This window comes from Oreochromis niloticus, linkage group LG7 (assembly GCF_001858045.2).
Source record: "Oreochromis niloticus isolate F11D_XX linkage group LG7, O_niloticus_UMD_NMBU, whole genome shotgun sequence".
Taxonomy (NCBI): Eukaryota; Metazoa; Chordata; class Actinopteri; order Cichliformes; family Cichlidae; genus Oreochromis; species Oreochromis niloticus.
Genome location: NC_031972.2, coordinates 6,166,038 through 6,181,128, shown reverse-complemented (window position 1 = coordinate 6,181,128; position 15,091 = coordinate 6,166,038). Strand labels below are relative to the sequence as shown.

General features: G+C 39.6%; 1 protein-coding gene across 6 annotated transcripts in view; it reads left to right on the top strand.

The window, feature by feature from the left end:
• Window positions 1-13,677, top strand: part of kiaa1549la (KIAA1549-like a) — a 125,160-nt gene extending 111,483 nt beyond the window's left edge. For 4 of the 6 annotated variants that reach the window (XM_025909036.1, XM_025909038.1, XM_013265557.3 and 1 more), the window contains 7 exons: window positions 1,885-2,126; window positions 2,400-2,565; window positions 4,467-4,564; window positions 7,040-7,185; window positions 7,262-7,416; window positions 7,530-7,590; window positions 10,020-13,677. In XM_025909036.1, coding sequence (XP_025764821.1) covers window positions 1,885-2,126; window positions 2,400-2,565; window positions 4,467-4,564; window positions 7,040-7,185; window positions 7,262-7,416; window positions 7,530-7,559 — 837 coding nt within the window. In that variant the 3' untranslated portion in view covers window positions 7,560-7,590; window positions 10,020-13,677. Of the gene's footprint in view, window positions 1-1,884; window positions 2,127-2,399; window positions 2,566-4,466; window positions 4,565-7,039; window positions 7,186-7,261; window positions 7,417-7,529; window positions 7,603-10,019 lie in introns of all 6 variants that reach the window. The other 2 variants (XM_025909037.1, XM_025909035.1) reach the window with 2 other exon arrangements.
• The last annotated feature ends 1,414 nt before the right edge of the window (window positions 13,678-15,091 follow it).

Here is a 15,091-nt window from a genome sequence, read left to right as displayed (position 1 = left end):
TGTAATTGTGGAGCATTTGTTGCTCTAAAAGCAGAAAATATTAGTTTAATGTACATGGATGCAAATTAGTCCATACGAGATTGGACAGGTTTGTGTTTAGGAACAGAAAAATAAGGGTTGGAAATGTCCATGTCCAGGGACAAGAAAAAAAGTAAAATTCATGTATAGAAAGAAAAAAATCAATAGATGACAGCTGTGAGACTTTTTTGTTGACTAGTCCTCGACTCCATTGCAAGGAGTCAAGGCGAGACAAACAATGAAACTGCATCAGGATTTTGTCTTTTGTCTTGTTGTTACAACAGAAAAGAGCAGAGATATGTGGTAACAGTGCTGGACTGATTCTTTTTAATATAACTAAATAACAGATCACTTAATTTTCCAGATGTATGTTACAGTACTTGTTAAAAGTGAAATGCAATCCCAGCTTGTTAGCATTAATCTGATACTGAACATGGTGCGGTTTCTGAAACTCACCCTTCTAAATGCAATGAGTCTTACGCTGGTTTTGACTACAGCATGAAACACTGTGATTAAGAAGGCTGACTTCAGTGGAGATAACAAAACCAGAGGGAAAAGGTAAAAATCAAGAGGAAAATTGAGGTCCAATAGAAGGAAAAATTGCCAGAACACTTGATAAGTGGTAGACAGACAATCTTGGATAGAGAGGAGGAAAAACAGACACCCCCTGTGTACAGTGTGTACAAGTGTACACAGGGGAAAGACAGTTAGGCCCTGGTGCAACACAAAGAAGGGGCAAGAAATCATATAAGTATGAAGCAAACTAGAGCAGGAAATGGAACAGGTATTGGTTTATCTTGAATTCTCAGTTGAAGCCAGGTCTTAGTGTCTTAAGCTCTCACAATACCAAAGTAATTCCACTTGTTACATATTTGTGTTAAACAAGCTTTTTTGCACAAAGGGGACAAAGTCAAATGATGCTTTTTTTTTTTTTTTTTTTTTGGTCACATTTTTACAGCAACACTGTGTGTACTTTCTTTTGCATTTTGTAGCACATGTGGACCTATCCAAAACATTTTTCATGCATACTGAGTTCACTTCATTCACTCCTCAGTTTGAATACCTGCAGTAGACCAACAAGATCCATACCAGCATTTCCAAGCGATGAAGTTGCATATACAGTTGTTACACACAAGATGCACTGACATATACTGACAGAATGTTTTTCTATTCGAAGTACTCAAAGCACTTTTTACTACAAGCAACATATACCCCTTGTTTTATGCTTTGTAGACCAGCGGTCCCCAACCCCCGGGCCACGGACCGGGAGTTGTTTGGTACCGGGCTGCGAGAGTTGAGGCTCGGGTGTGAAATTCATGGTTTTCAGGGTTTTCGTTTTTTTTTTTGTTTGTTTTGTTTTGTTTTGTTTTTTTAATCAATTTTATCATTAACCTGGTTTCCCTGGGTCTTTTCCCGTCTGTTATGAATAAATCTTCCTTTTTTTGGTACTGGGTTTATTTTGTTGTATTTATCTCTGACAAAAAATGATATCTATGTCCATGTGATTGAGTTGAAAACATCCAGTGGTACAGTTAGTGCTATACAGTTATAACTATACAGTGTATAGTTAGTTACAAATTTCAAGGATTGATGAAAGCACTCAACATAAGAGGAGAAAACTGTGAAAAACTAATGTTTGTGAGTGTGGCTCGTTTTACTGCTTCTCCAATTACTGATAAAGACATCAGCACCAGAATGTTTATCACTTCGGGTTTGTTTATAAGGAAGCCAGAAGTGAAAGGAGGACTGTTACGAGCTTTAAACTGTGGACACATGACCTTGGTGTTTGTGTCCTCAAAACTTATTGGAAAAGCTGATAAACTACTTTTGTACTGGTTGCTAAATGTGTGTGTGTTCCCTCCACAGGGTGAACCAGAACCCTTTGAGGAGACCAACGTGGACCGTCTGATGAGCTCTCTGGGTTATGGAGGTGGATCTACTGGCACTGGGAACGGCAGCTTAGGGGTGAAGGCTCACCGTGGCTCTGACTCCTCCACACTCAGCTCCCAGCCATCCATTGACGAGGTCCGTACGCAGATGCATATGTTGCTAGGCAACGCTTTTAGCCTGGCACCTCCGGACCATGACCCTCCTTCTCCTCCAACCAAGTAAGTTTTTATTTTTCACTGAAAACTCTTTTCTTTTATAACATCTGCATAATTTACAGTACTGTGTAGGAAAGAAAAGAGAGAGGTCCCCTGATAGGCAGTTTGAAAGTGCATACATCCCACTCCCAAGCTGTTTCTCAAAATCAGAGCAGTTTTATCTGATGTCTGCTTGCCTATGCAGTGTGCGCTGGAGCAAGGCTGGAAAAATAAAGAGATAGTAGGTGTGTGTATATTGACTCAATTGAATTTTTTTTCTTCCTCTCTCACCAACAGCCATCACCATCATCATCACCATGCTCACAGCGCCTACAACCCTTCCAGTACCAGCCACTACAGTGACGGAGTGACCAGTGCCCCCGGGACCATGAACCACCCCTGTGGAGGCAGGCAGAGAAGCATAGGCTATGAGGACATGCACCAGTGTAGCCTGCCCAAACCAGTAAGCACTTAAAGGACAATTAAGGCTTAGAAAAATACAATTAAAGCTATGCCTTTCCAATAACTTCACTGTTACCCATCTGTTTTTAATAGGTTCTATTTTTGAGTAGAAAGTAGTTCCAATAAAAACCAACCCATTTATAGCACTGTCTAAAATTGGAATCAAGGTCTGGTAATAACAGGATGTAATAGTTTTAAAGAAATTTGCATTTCAGGAACTTTACCTTTTTATAATACTTGTCTGACACTCTCACAGAGCTCAATCTCATGCCAAGTATGAGCAATCCTCAGTGACTTGATCTCATAAACAAGATCAAGCCTCTCTGAACATTTCAGCTTTGATGTGGCAATTAACCTGGCCTTTTGTGTGTGTTGACTTTAATTAGAGGACCTAGGGATGTTTTTGTTGCTTCAAACTGTCTGTCTGTCCCCTGAGTTTATTAAGTACAGGCAGCATCAAACAGCAGCAGGATCCATACGAGCATCTCCAAAGCAAGAAGAGTTGAACACATTTATGCAAAAGGCACAACAGCAGTAAAATAGGTGGATCGGATCTTATGGAAAATCTATATCTGTACTTTTGTCCAATTCGGGCAGGTGACTCATCACAAACACGATCATAGTTTAGCAGCTACAGTCCTTGAGTTGATTGCTTACCTCTGTGACAGGTATCAATATATTCTGATTTTAGTAAGTAGGAAAGTCTTTAGTAAGTTTGATTCCTGGAAAACCAGAATTTTTTGTTTTGTTTTTTGCATTTTTCTATTAGAATTTGAAGGCTCACAGTATTTGGAGTCTTTATTTTTTGATCCCATAGCTTTATATAGTAGATTCATCACTTTTCTAACCGTTACCCACCAAAATGCAGCCACAGGCAAAACTTAACTTATTGCAGATAGGTTTAAGTTGTTAAGGATTTTCACCAGTCAGGCAATTATAAATAAATTAATAAAAAGATTTGGGCTCATCATTAATGAAAAATTTAGAATAAAAAGAGTAAAGAGGGTGTCTGTCTGGACCTCAGGCTTTAGGTACACTGTAGCACCTTTCCTCTTGTGTGCTTAAGTGGTCAATTCACCCAAATAGCTTAAAGTGACTATTTCCTGAATAACCTCTGGTTATAGGCGTATTAGGTCTAACATGTGTTAGTAATGTGAAGTCCACTGACTTCAGCTATGAGACTGAACCAAAACATAGAAACATAGCGCCTGCAAACCCAAAATAAATAATTGAAAGCTACAAATGAATGAAAAAAATGTGGACATACAAAAGATGCTCAAACAGAACATTGGAGACTTGGATAATGATTACGTTACAAAGATAATGATGACACCTTACATGCAGTAGTTTCATCCAATATTTTTTCTCCTACATGCATTAAAGTACTTAAAGTATAAAAAAGAAACTCTGCATAATGGCTGAGAATGTTAAATATTTAGCTTTATTATGCCAGCAAATGGATAAATCCCCAAAGAGCTTGATAAGGTCATGCATGTGTAGTAAATATTTGCTCATGTGGGGTAATTATCTATACTCGTGTAAGTCACATTGCATTATCTGCCAGATGACAAAACAACTAAACTGGTTGCATGCAAAAGTTAAAATGTTGGCACCAAGAAACCGACACAGAGAATTTGGACAGTCAAACTGCGTGCCATCACCAGCTGCTCTGCAAGGAGAACCTTGAGAATGATTAAAGAACCTGAGGACTGAATGCCTTCCAACAAATGAAGTTGCTGCTTGAATCTGAATCTGTGTTTGATCTTCCTGTTCTGCTCTGATCAGATACCCCCCCCTGGTTTCTTTACCCTATTTATTTCTTGTTTTTCACTTTGGATTAAGGTTGTTTTGTGTTCATACTGAGCTGAACAGATCTCTAAATTGCATTTGTGGCTCCTGCAGGGTTTCCGGTTCACCCAGCTTCCTGATATGGGCATCGGTTCTCCACCTCCACTGATCCCCTCAAGACCAGGACCGCCACCTGCGACCTCACTGCGACGGTACCACGCACATTTATATAATCAAACTATCAAACACTCCACAAACACTTTGCACTTCATATATGGCAGGGAAAACATTTTTAAAGCCTAAAATAAGGAGAGAAAAAATAAAAGCAAGAAACAGTCCCTTCAGTGAAAGATAAAAACATGCACAATGTTAAACATGTGGCCCATAAATATATTTAGACATCAAACTTGAAGGAAATGCTCACATATGGCATTTAAAAGTACTCTGAGATGAGTCCTCAGCCAGTCACATGGCAGCACTGGGGCTAATCACTGGATCAGACAGATAGTGGAGAGTACACCGGAGAATACACAAAATGCATCAGAATTTTAATCAGCGTCATTTCAAGAGATTGCCCTCCACGTACACCCTCCGTTTGTGCCACTCACTTCTCTCTCTTAGGCCCATATGTTAGTCTGCATCATTTGAACTGAACGTTCTTCTTCATTTGAATGCTGCTGCTGTGTGCACTGTGTTGCTGGGCACTTTAGCACTGCAGAGAGTGATTGAGTCTGTTGGTTAGCAGTGAGGAGCACGCTCGCCATCTAGTGGGCAAAATAAATAATTAACACTTTTGGAAAAAGAAGGTGCTGCAGAGTGGCAGGAACAAATTCAGTGTTCTGCAATAAAATAAAAAAGACAAACTGTAATTTACCACCAATCTACTAATAAAAAGATAATTATACTATATATTTATATATATATATATTTATTTATGTATTTAAAATGTTCTGCTAGACAGAGACAGCTTTTAGTTGGACTTCTCTAATTACTGCTAATTAAATTTTCAGATATGGCCACGGGTATGTGACCATTATTCTTGCTTATTACAACCAGAAACAGTCATATTATGGTGGTTAATCAGTCAGCTCGTCACACATCAGCTCCACTGTGCTCCCAGGGAGAAAGAGTGCAGCATGTTAATCCCTCTTTGCTATGCACTGTGAGGCATTAGTGCGCACAGTGCATCATGGTCCTGAGATGTGCCAGTGACATCATCTGTCCTCCGGTTCTTTACTGTAGTTAACATGCACTGTAACGATGAAGAGGATGGTGCTTCGGTGCAGAGATAGAGAAATAATATGACTGCATGGAGAGCTGTAATAAGGCTCAAGGTGACAGGGTAGGATTTATGAATGGTGAGGTCATGTGTCCTTCACTGCAGTGACCCAAAATGGCCAGAAGTTTTAGCCAGATGTTGAAAGCAAGTCTGAGAACCTCTGTACTGTGCATGAAAATACAACCCAAGAGCTGTCATAGGGCAAGAGGCAGGTTATACACCGAACAGGTCACTAGTCTGTTGCAGGGCTAACCCAGGAAAGTCTTTGGACTCTGAGTGGAAGCCCAGAGTTGCCATGCAGACAAAGGGAACAACATTCAAAGTGTATACAGAGAGAACAGTCTGGATTTGAACTCAAGACCTTAAACCAGGACTTTTTGAACTTGCTATCATTACCACAGTCTGATGTGACTCAAGATGAAAAGATGTCTGATGGGCTTGATGCACCGTCGGACTTTATTCTTAAAGATTTCTAAAGATTTTATATCTTTTTATTCTGTGTAACTATGCCGTTCCCCATAATATTTAATCATAGCTGCAAACAATTTCTACAAAAGATGCTTTCTTTGTCTTTGTTGGCCTGTGAGTAAACATTTTGAAATATAATAGAACAGACCCAGAAAATAATTAAAATTATATTTGTCAAGTAAACAGTACAGGATTTAGTATTAAGTAGAGTAAATAAAGCTATTACGGTGCAGATTTGACCTTTAAACTGATACAGATGAAATCAGGCTGTATATAAAAGACTGTATATAAAAGAGAGACATAACTGCCATGATGTCACCCATTGGTTTTTGACTGCATTTTGAAGCCTCGCAGCCAACTCTGTTTTTTATTTTTATTTTTGAGCGTTAAAGTTACAGACAGCTAAGTCTAAATGCAGCATCTGCTAAATAGTAGTAAATAGTCAGAAAGTAAGGAAGGGAGATTTGACTTACAACAAGCCAGATTATGTTATTTAAGGATTTGTCATATTATAATATTCTGTTTTAATGGTCAGTTTAAGATGTTATACAATGTTATGTCACGTCAGTGATGTCTCTGATTTGTTAACTCCAACTGAATTTAAACTGCTTTTATTGCTCACTCTTGAACTCTGTAACTGTGTTGATGGGCATCAAATCAGATTCCAGTTGATATTATGTTTTGCTCCTCTGCCAACAGGTTTTAAGTTTCTCTTAACTGCTTTATTGAATTGTGTCCTGTGGACACAATAAAGCTATAGTTGTTATTTTTCCAGTTGATTGTAACTCCATCAGTCATTATTTAAATGAATAAAATAGTAACAGATTAGCAATAATTTTGCACTTTCCGTTCGACACGTGCTGGAAATAACCAGCTGAACTTTGCAGGTGTCTGTTTGCTGTACATCAGGTTGATTTGTGCCTCTCCTCTCCACCGACAGTTCCACCCCTGATGTTAGTCTGAAGCCTCGCGTGTCAGAAGCCTCAGAGCTGCAGGCCCAGCAGCACAATGGTGCCCCCTACCTGCCACTCTCCAGGACCCCCTTCCCTGCTGTCACTGTTGACCAGTCCATCAGCACCTACTCAGGTACGACACACTGACAGGATGCTGAAATTCATGATATCTTATTTCCGTTCAATCTAAATCTATTTACATCTCACAGGAAACCCAATAACAGCAGTCTATGCTATATCGGCCAACCGCCCAGGTTACTCAGACTACTTCGTCATGTCACCGCCGTCCTCATACCGGAGTCCATCATGGATGTCTTATCCACCTGAACCAGAAGACCTGCCGCGGCAATGGAACGACGCACCTGTGAGACACTGTTTTCCTCTATAATAATGTTTTTTTTAAGTACACAATGAGCTGTGAACACTTTGTGGAAAGTTTCAGTGTGTGTGAAGCACTTCCCCCACTTCTTCCTGCAGAACTCACGTCACCTCGAGACCATCTGCTGAAGTCGTCCGCCTGTGACACTGAGCGGAAACGGTCAGTAGCTTGGTGGGTCTGCAGTCTTATACTGTTGTGCTTCTTTGGCGAATTTTGTTTACCTCCTCATCTTTGATTCAGCTGATTTTATTTTATTTTACAAGTTAAATATTGTGTTCTATCTATAGTTTAACCTATATTTCAGTTTTATTTTAGATGTTTGGCACCTGTAGTGAAAATATGTTATATGCAGGGACTATTTTGTTGATATCTTAAAGGTATAAAATTAAATATAAGAGTATAATTGTGGCATTATGGAATTGCTTAGTGTCTCACTGTAGACCTCATACTAATTTGGCCACAGAACATAGGAACTTAAGTCACTTTCCACAAAAAACGAGACAAAGGCCAAAAGTTTGACTAAAGAGGTGACATTTCAACTGGCTTTTGAAGATTTCCAGAGACGGGGCATTGCAGATCTCTCAGGGGAGCATGTTCCAGGGAGCAGCACTGCAGCGCTGAAGGCTCTGTCCCTGAAGGACTACGGTCTAATGTGGGGAATGGAGAGTAGGCCTTTAACTGAGGAACCCAGATGGGGTGTAGGGGAGGAGAAGGATTTTATAGGGCATATGGGACTTGACTGGGAGTCAGTGGAGGTGTATAAGGGTGGGGGTGATATGTTGCCCGTACTTAGTTTGGGTGAGAACTCGGGCAGCTGAGTTCTGAACATATTGCAGCTTGTTAGGCAGACCAAACCAGAGACCATTGCAGTAGCCCAGGCTGGAGGTGATGAAGGCATGAACGAGGGTTTTACTTGCTGGGTCTGAGAGTAAAAGTCAGAGTCTGGAAGGTTTAATGGATTTGGTATGTGATGAGTTTGAGAGAGCGGAATTCAGGATGATCCTGAGGTTGCAGACCTCCAGAGATGGTGATCAGAATTAACTATTTGATTTGTATGTACAGGGGGCCATATGGGGCCTGGCAGGTCTTCCACTAATTGGATGATCCATGGTTTCCTTGGTCTATGTGGTGAAATTTACTGGGGGAAGATACTAAACAGCAGATTCCCCAGATAGAGTGATTGGTGTGTTAGTATGTGTGTAGACAAAGCAGATATTCATAGACTGAATCTCAGTGTGTCATGAAAAAGAGCTTTGAATAAATCAGTAATACAGGAAAGGCACTGTGTAAATCAAGTCCATTTACCAGATATACAAAAAGTAGAAATCTCATGAAAAAACATGTGAATCTTTCAAAATACTGTTTTAAAAAAGCTTTGCTTTGTTGACTGTTGTTTTCCTGGCCAAACAGCCTTGGGCAGGTAATTCTACTTTGAACTCTGAAGCAGATAATGGTTTTGCTATCAGACTGCATGCTAGCCTGCAGGTGAAAAGCTGACAGGATCAAATGTTCGCTGTAGTGTTCAGAAAGCAATGCAGTGCTGTACCTGGACCGATACCTTTTCAGGTTTTTTTTTTTTTTTTTTTTTTTTTTTCAAAATGTGTGCAGGGTAAAATTTTGAAGCTAATATGGAAATAGACAATGTCTATGGCACTATTAAGTTCAAAATACACACATTTGAGAGAAATGGCTAGCAAATACTTTCAGGTTAAATGATAAATAGCTATTTGATTATTTGATGATCCACAAATTGAGCATAGGGTTAGTGACTCCTGCGACCCCTCACACTCCAGCTCAGCCAGTAATACTGGCAGCTGATTTCATTCAGCTGAGTCCATTCTGTGCAACTTCTTGGCAAGACTCATATTGAATGAGACTTTTTAGTTGCTTCAACTGGATAAAGTTGCTGCTGCCACTCCAGCCTGCTCTCCCACCCACCTCCCTCTACTGTAATAGCTATTCAATCTATTTATAACTCCTGTACCACGAGGGAGTCCTGTTGCTGCTCCTCCTGCCTTCAGGCTTTCCACTTATACATGTGGAAGGCTCAGTATGTCCCAGAACACAGACATAGTGCCAAATGACTAAAATAATAAAATAATAATCCAGTTTTGAGTCTTTAAAAATTAGGAACCAAAGCCTTACTGACTGTGACAGCCTTTTCTTTTGAGTAGAAAAAGCCTGTAGATGTGATTATGAGATCTGAAACATTATTAAGCAGCGGCCGCACTGTAAAGTGAAACAGATGAATGAGCTAATGGAGTTGTTAAAGTTGTGAGAGTTAGGGATTTTCTATTTTTTATTATTTTATTACGTTTTTGTTCTTCGGCAGTAAAAGGCCGATGGGTTTAGACAGACATAATTTAGATTTTAATGTTGCTGTTAATTACTAAACAAAGAAAAAAAGTAAGCATTTTGCATAAGTTAAAATCTAACTCTTTTATTATAGCTTTAACATCAAGCTTTGCTCTGACTTTGCTGGTGTTTCTGGACTTTAATCCTGATGTACACAGAGATAATCACATACAGTAACTTGTGCTGTGGTAGCAGATCTGTCATGCGTGGCCACTGTCTTTGTTTTTTTGCAGGTGTCTCTTCAGATGGGCAGAGGACCTCCTTCACACTCAAAACTCTTTGGAGCTTCATCACCCCTCCTTGGCTTCGGCACAGCCCTCCTCCTGTATGATTCATTCATCACCAGTGGAGCCGCCCCCTCTGCCCTCACCTTTTCCCACAGCTCCTCGTCTCTCCTCTGCCTGCCCTCTATCTGTCCTCTGTCAGCCCACTTCATCTGCAGCTCAAAGCATTTCATATCCTCCAGAGCTCCTCTGCCCCGTAATCCCTCTTCACCTTGTCTTCAATCTTCTTGCCAATGAAAAGCTCAGCCATAATTTTCTCTTTCTGTATTCTGAGCCCCCGGCCTCACAGGCCCGTGCTGGCCCCTCTGGGCCCATAGTCACTATCTCCATGTAGACTGCCTCTTCTGTGGTGACCACCACTGTACAGTCCGAGGCCCCTCACACTGCTGAGCTGAGCTGAGCTGCTGTGCTGTGCCTCCCTGCCTAACAACACAGACACAGAAAGGATGAACAGGGTGATTACAGTACAGCGTGACAAGTTCTGTGGCCCAGCAATCATCGTAGAGTAACTGCCATCTGCCCAGCACATGATGGCAGGCAGCGCTGCGTTATCAGTACTGTAGCGCCCCAGCCGTTGCCAGTATTCTACTCCTCTTCTGAACTGGACTGGACTGGGCCATCGTGGACCTGACCCTAAGGTCCACCGTAAAGCCAGGAAAGCTGGACTGACTTAAAACTGTGTTTTGTTTTGTTTTTTGATCAATCCAAATTCCTATGTAAAAACTCAACAGCTGGTTAATATGTGTATTTTAAACTTGAGTGAAAAAAATAACTAAGGAAAAGGGAAAAAAAAATCTCTTGTCTTGAGCTGTCTCTATTTCAGTTTTTGGATATTCGTGTGCTTTTGTCTTTTACTTTTGTGCATTGATTATTATCAATGGATTATTGTACAAAAAATGTTACTCCGAGGCAAAAAAATATATGACATTCTTTGAAGCAGAGAAATCGGTGGCTTAGTTGTCTGTGGTTATGACGGCATTTCTGTACTTTTTAAAAAGAATTACTTCGTTTACCTTTTTCCTTCATCCGACTCAGCAATGAAAACAAGAATTACTGTATGTCACTATGTTCTGTCAGTCATCTGATTATGACGTTTTGTCTGCTAAACATTAGACAGACCTGAGTCAGAGACACTCACGGAAATCCTGCTCAGTGTGATTTTGGTCACATGCCGTTTCTTGAAAGGCACAAAAGGCACCTTGGATAAAAACATACTTGGTATGAGCTGCTTTTGAAGGGATTTCAGTTGTGGTTTGACTCAGGTCTCTTACAGTTATGTGAACACGCCAGTATTCTTAGAAAAAACTGTTCTTTTACTTGAAAGGTGTCTACTGTATTCTACTGTAACTTTGACTTTTGGTTCTTTTGAGGCCGAGGGATTATTATTTGGTCGCCGGACTATGGTTTAGTACTGTTCAAGAGACTCGCCGGGCTCAGACGAGCCGTATATGTAACGATTACATGTATTACTGTATATAGCAGATGATTTAATGAAGAGATTTATGCAAGTAGTGTGGGAGGGAAACTTGACATTATCATGATGCCATTCTTTTCTTTGTTTTAGTCTGTTTGGGTTTCAGATGAAAGAAGGTTGTAACTTCTTGACTTTCTGAAGGTGGCGCACATTTCAGTATCATCTTATCTCATAACACAATGCATAAATCATTACATTAAGAAAGAAGAAGAGAGTTTATAGTGATGTGCAGCAAGAGAATTTACCGCTGTAATTGCAGTATTCATTAAGTAGAAAAGTCGATAGCCATAATAGTAGAAATAATGCAATTTTTTTAGTATGGAGAATGTCTAGAATATATTTACCCTCATTTTTACTGAGGAAAACTGGAATTCTGTGACCACACTGTATGTAAAGCTCCTTATCATTTAGATGGTATTAAAGGAGATTATAGCCATATATTAACTTCATCGAGTGGATATAAAAGATCAATGATATACAGTGTTGTGTCAAAAATGTAAATGATACCAAATGAGAATATATTAGACATGGGTGGGTGAGTGGGAGAGATATGGTTGGGGGTCGGAGACAGAGGACAGAGAGATAGTATAGATATAATAATGTAAAGAGAGGATAATAGGTAGTTAACGATGAAAGCACTTTTATGACAAGAAAAGAGCAGAATCAATGCAAAAAATGTCAAATGTGTAACTGCACAATTAACACGAAGTTTTGAAATACTTTTGCTCAGCAGTAACTAACAGTGAAGACTCAAACCCAGGACGTTTAGGAAGTTTATATTACACGGTAATACACACGTCTTACAAAGCAATGTTTTATAGCTGGATTTTGATATTTTTTTTAAAGTTAGAATTCTTACATTTTGACAGTCATGGCTAAAAACAAATAGACCGGCTTTAAAGCAACATCTCAGCCTCTGAAACAGTCATGGAGTGAGATAGAGTTTAGGGAATTTTCACAAATGTCTGAAAAGGGGAAAGGGACATTTGTAGTCTGCAGACTTGTAGACTGCACTCTTCCTTTACATTTATGACTTTAAGCAAGACATTACAGGCAAATATCTGGATGGATTAACTTCCAAGTTGATTACTTAACTTAATGCTTAAATATGCAAAAAAGCAATGAGAGAAGTCAGGATTCAAAAAACTTTTTCACTTTCATTTTGTTCTTCCAGAGGGAAATTTGGATTTGGATATTTCTTTTTCGCAAAAGAGAAAAAACATTCAACCTTGTCGACAGCTAAAAATACCCCCAGTATAGCTGTGGGTAGTTTGTGTGCAAACGCCTCTTTAAAAAAACCTTTAAAACGTCAAAATGTTTTGTTAAAAGTTTAGGAAACAGACTAAGGATCAGTTGACTGTCCTGTAAAATAAGCAACAAAGTTTTCGGACATTTTCTTCCCACTAATCTGAACGTGTTATGAGAGAAAAATGACCCCACAATCCCAAAATCGTCAGTTTTGTCCTGTAGTGTCTTGCCTCAAAATGCAAAACTCTAAAAGAATCACTGATATTGACAATCTGCTAAATTAAACCCATGTGTGCAGCAAGCAGAACAGACTGGTTTTCTTCCAGTACAGACGATTATTAACAGCTCTCCACTTCATTAATCCAGGCCTGCACATGATGAATATTAGTTGTGTATATTTAGTGAGAGGAAAGCAAAGGTGTGAGAAGAAAGTCCTGAAGCATTGTGGGTGTTTTGGAATGCTTTGAATTATCAGTATCATTACTGGATGACAGCAGGAACCATCACATTTTAACTCATCCTCACTGTACAGACCCACTTTTATCATTTCATTTGACTCCATGCAAAAGAAAGGGGTGGGTGGGTAAGAAGCGAGGCTTAATGCGATGCTCGAAGTTGATGTGCAATGTTTGTGTTTTACACGGGTAGTGGCGAGACGCTTTGATTGATGACGGACTCCGGGACGGACTTAACTATCAGTAGTATTTTTCTGCCGTTTGAGGCATGTCATGAAGCTGTGACATCTTGGCGGCGCTGATGATGTCATACTATCGTCACTCGGGTGTTGAGGAGGTCACAGTGACGACAACCATGAATGCTGTTGGATGTAGTTATGCAGAAAACTTTTTGGTGAATTTAAACAATAAATACAAATTACAATTCTCAGCCTGTGTGTTTTGTTTGTATTTGTGTGTAGTGAAACAGGGCTGCTGTGCATGAACAGTATAAACCACTAGAGGGAGGCAGACACACACGTTACAGGTTTAATCTTTATGCACCTTATGAAAAAGTTGTCAGCTGTCAGATAGTGTTTGTGTTGTTTCCTCTGGCAGACACCCGCAAAAGATAAGGAAATTATTTGTGTTTTAAGGTAAGGCAGTTAGGTAATGAATAAAACATGCACGGGGAATCCTTTTTGAGATGAAAGATGCGTTACTGAAACAGCTGCCTGTCAGTGACCTTCACATGCTTTCAAACAGCTACTTAGAACAAGATGTCTCTGCGGCAGACTTTATCTTGTAAACTGCAAAAAACACACAGCCCTGGATCACAGTTCAAACACCCCTGGTTTTTTACCTGACTGTAGCCTGAAGGAATAATCTTTTGATTTTGATTTAGGATGTTCCAAAAATATATATATATATATATCAAAAGAATAACTCAGTGGAAAAGTCTTCTTTCTTGTGTCTAAAGAAGACATTTCCTGGGCTCAACATATTTCTGACAGGCCAGCTTTACCCAAGAAGTTAATGTATCTATCTTTGATCACTTCAGGACATTCTCAGATATCAATGGCTTTGACTAGCTCACTTGGAAGAAGTAATCAATGCTTTTTTCTCCCATCCTTTCTGGTTTATTGAATATCTCTGTGTACCCAGTAAAAAGAAAGCATTAATGACTTTAAGTTGCTCCTAAATGCAGCAGTTGTACTTTAACTAATTTAATCCAATTTAAAATATTATTAATCCCCCAGAAAGCTTTGAATACTTTGATTGCAAATCCTGCCTTTCATCTTCTAGTCTCTTACACTCGGGGATGCAACCGAAGAACAAGAGCTTGCACAGAGGGCCCAGACTTCCAACAATCAACTTTATGCTTCAAACATTAGCTATAAAAATACAAGTTTTGTTCATCTGTATCTTTCCTTGTTACAATTTTTACATATTGCAATGTCCTTTGACATTTCTACGGTTTTTTATTTTAGCTGTGCGTTGGCCTAATATCTCCACTTTGGTGTCAGCTGTGCAGAACTCATGTGGTCAGATGCAACTTGGCAAACCTAAGCCGAGCCGTCGTCATCTTTTGAAAGAGAAGCGATTTTCTTCAGCCAGTGCTTCCAAATCATTCATACATGTTCAACCATTTTCTAATTGTACTGTTGTGAACTTTAACATTTAACATGCTAACTGAGGCCTGTAGAGTCATAGATGTAGAGCTTGGATTTTTTTGTAGTTTCTATGAGGACTGTCTGACCATGGTGAGATTGGTAACTGTCATATTTTCCCACTCATTACTGAAGAATATGGAGAATAACTTTAAATTGTTTGTAAATAGGTGTATAACCCTTATTGATGGGCAA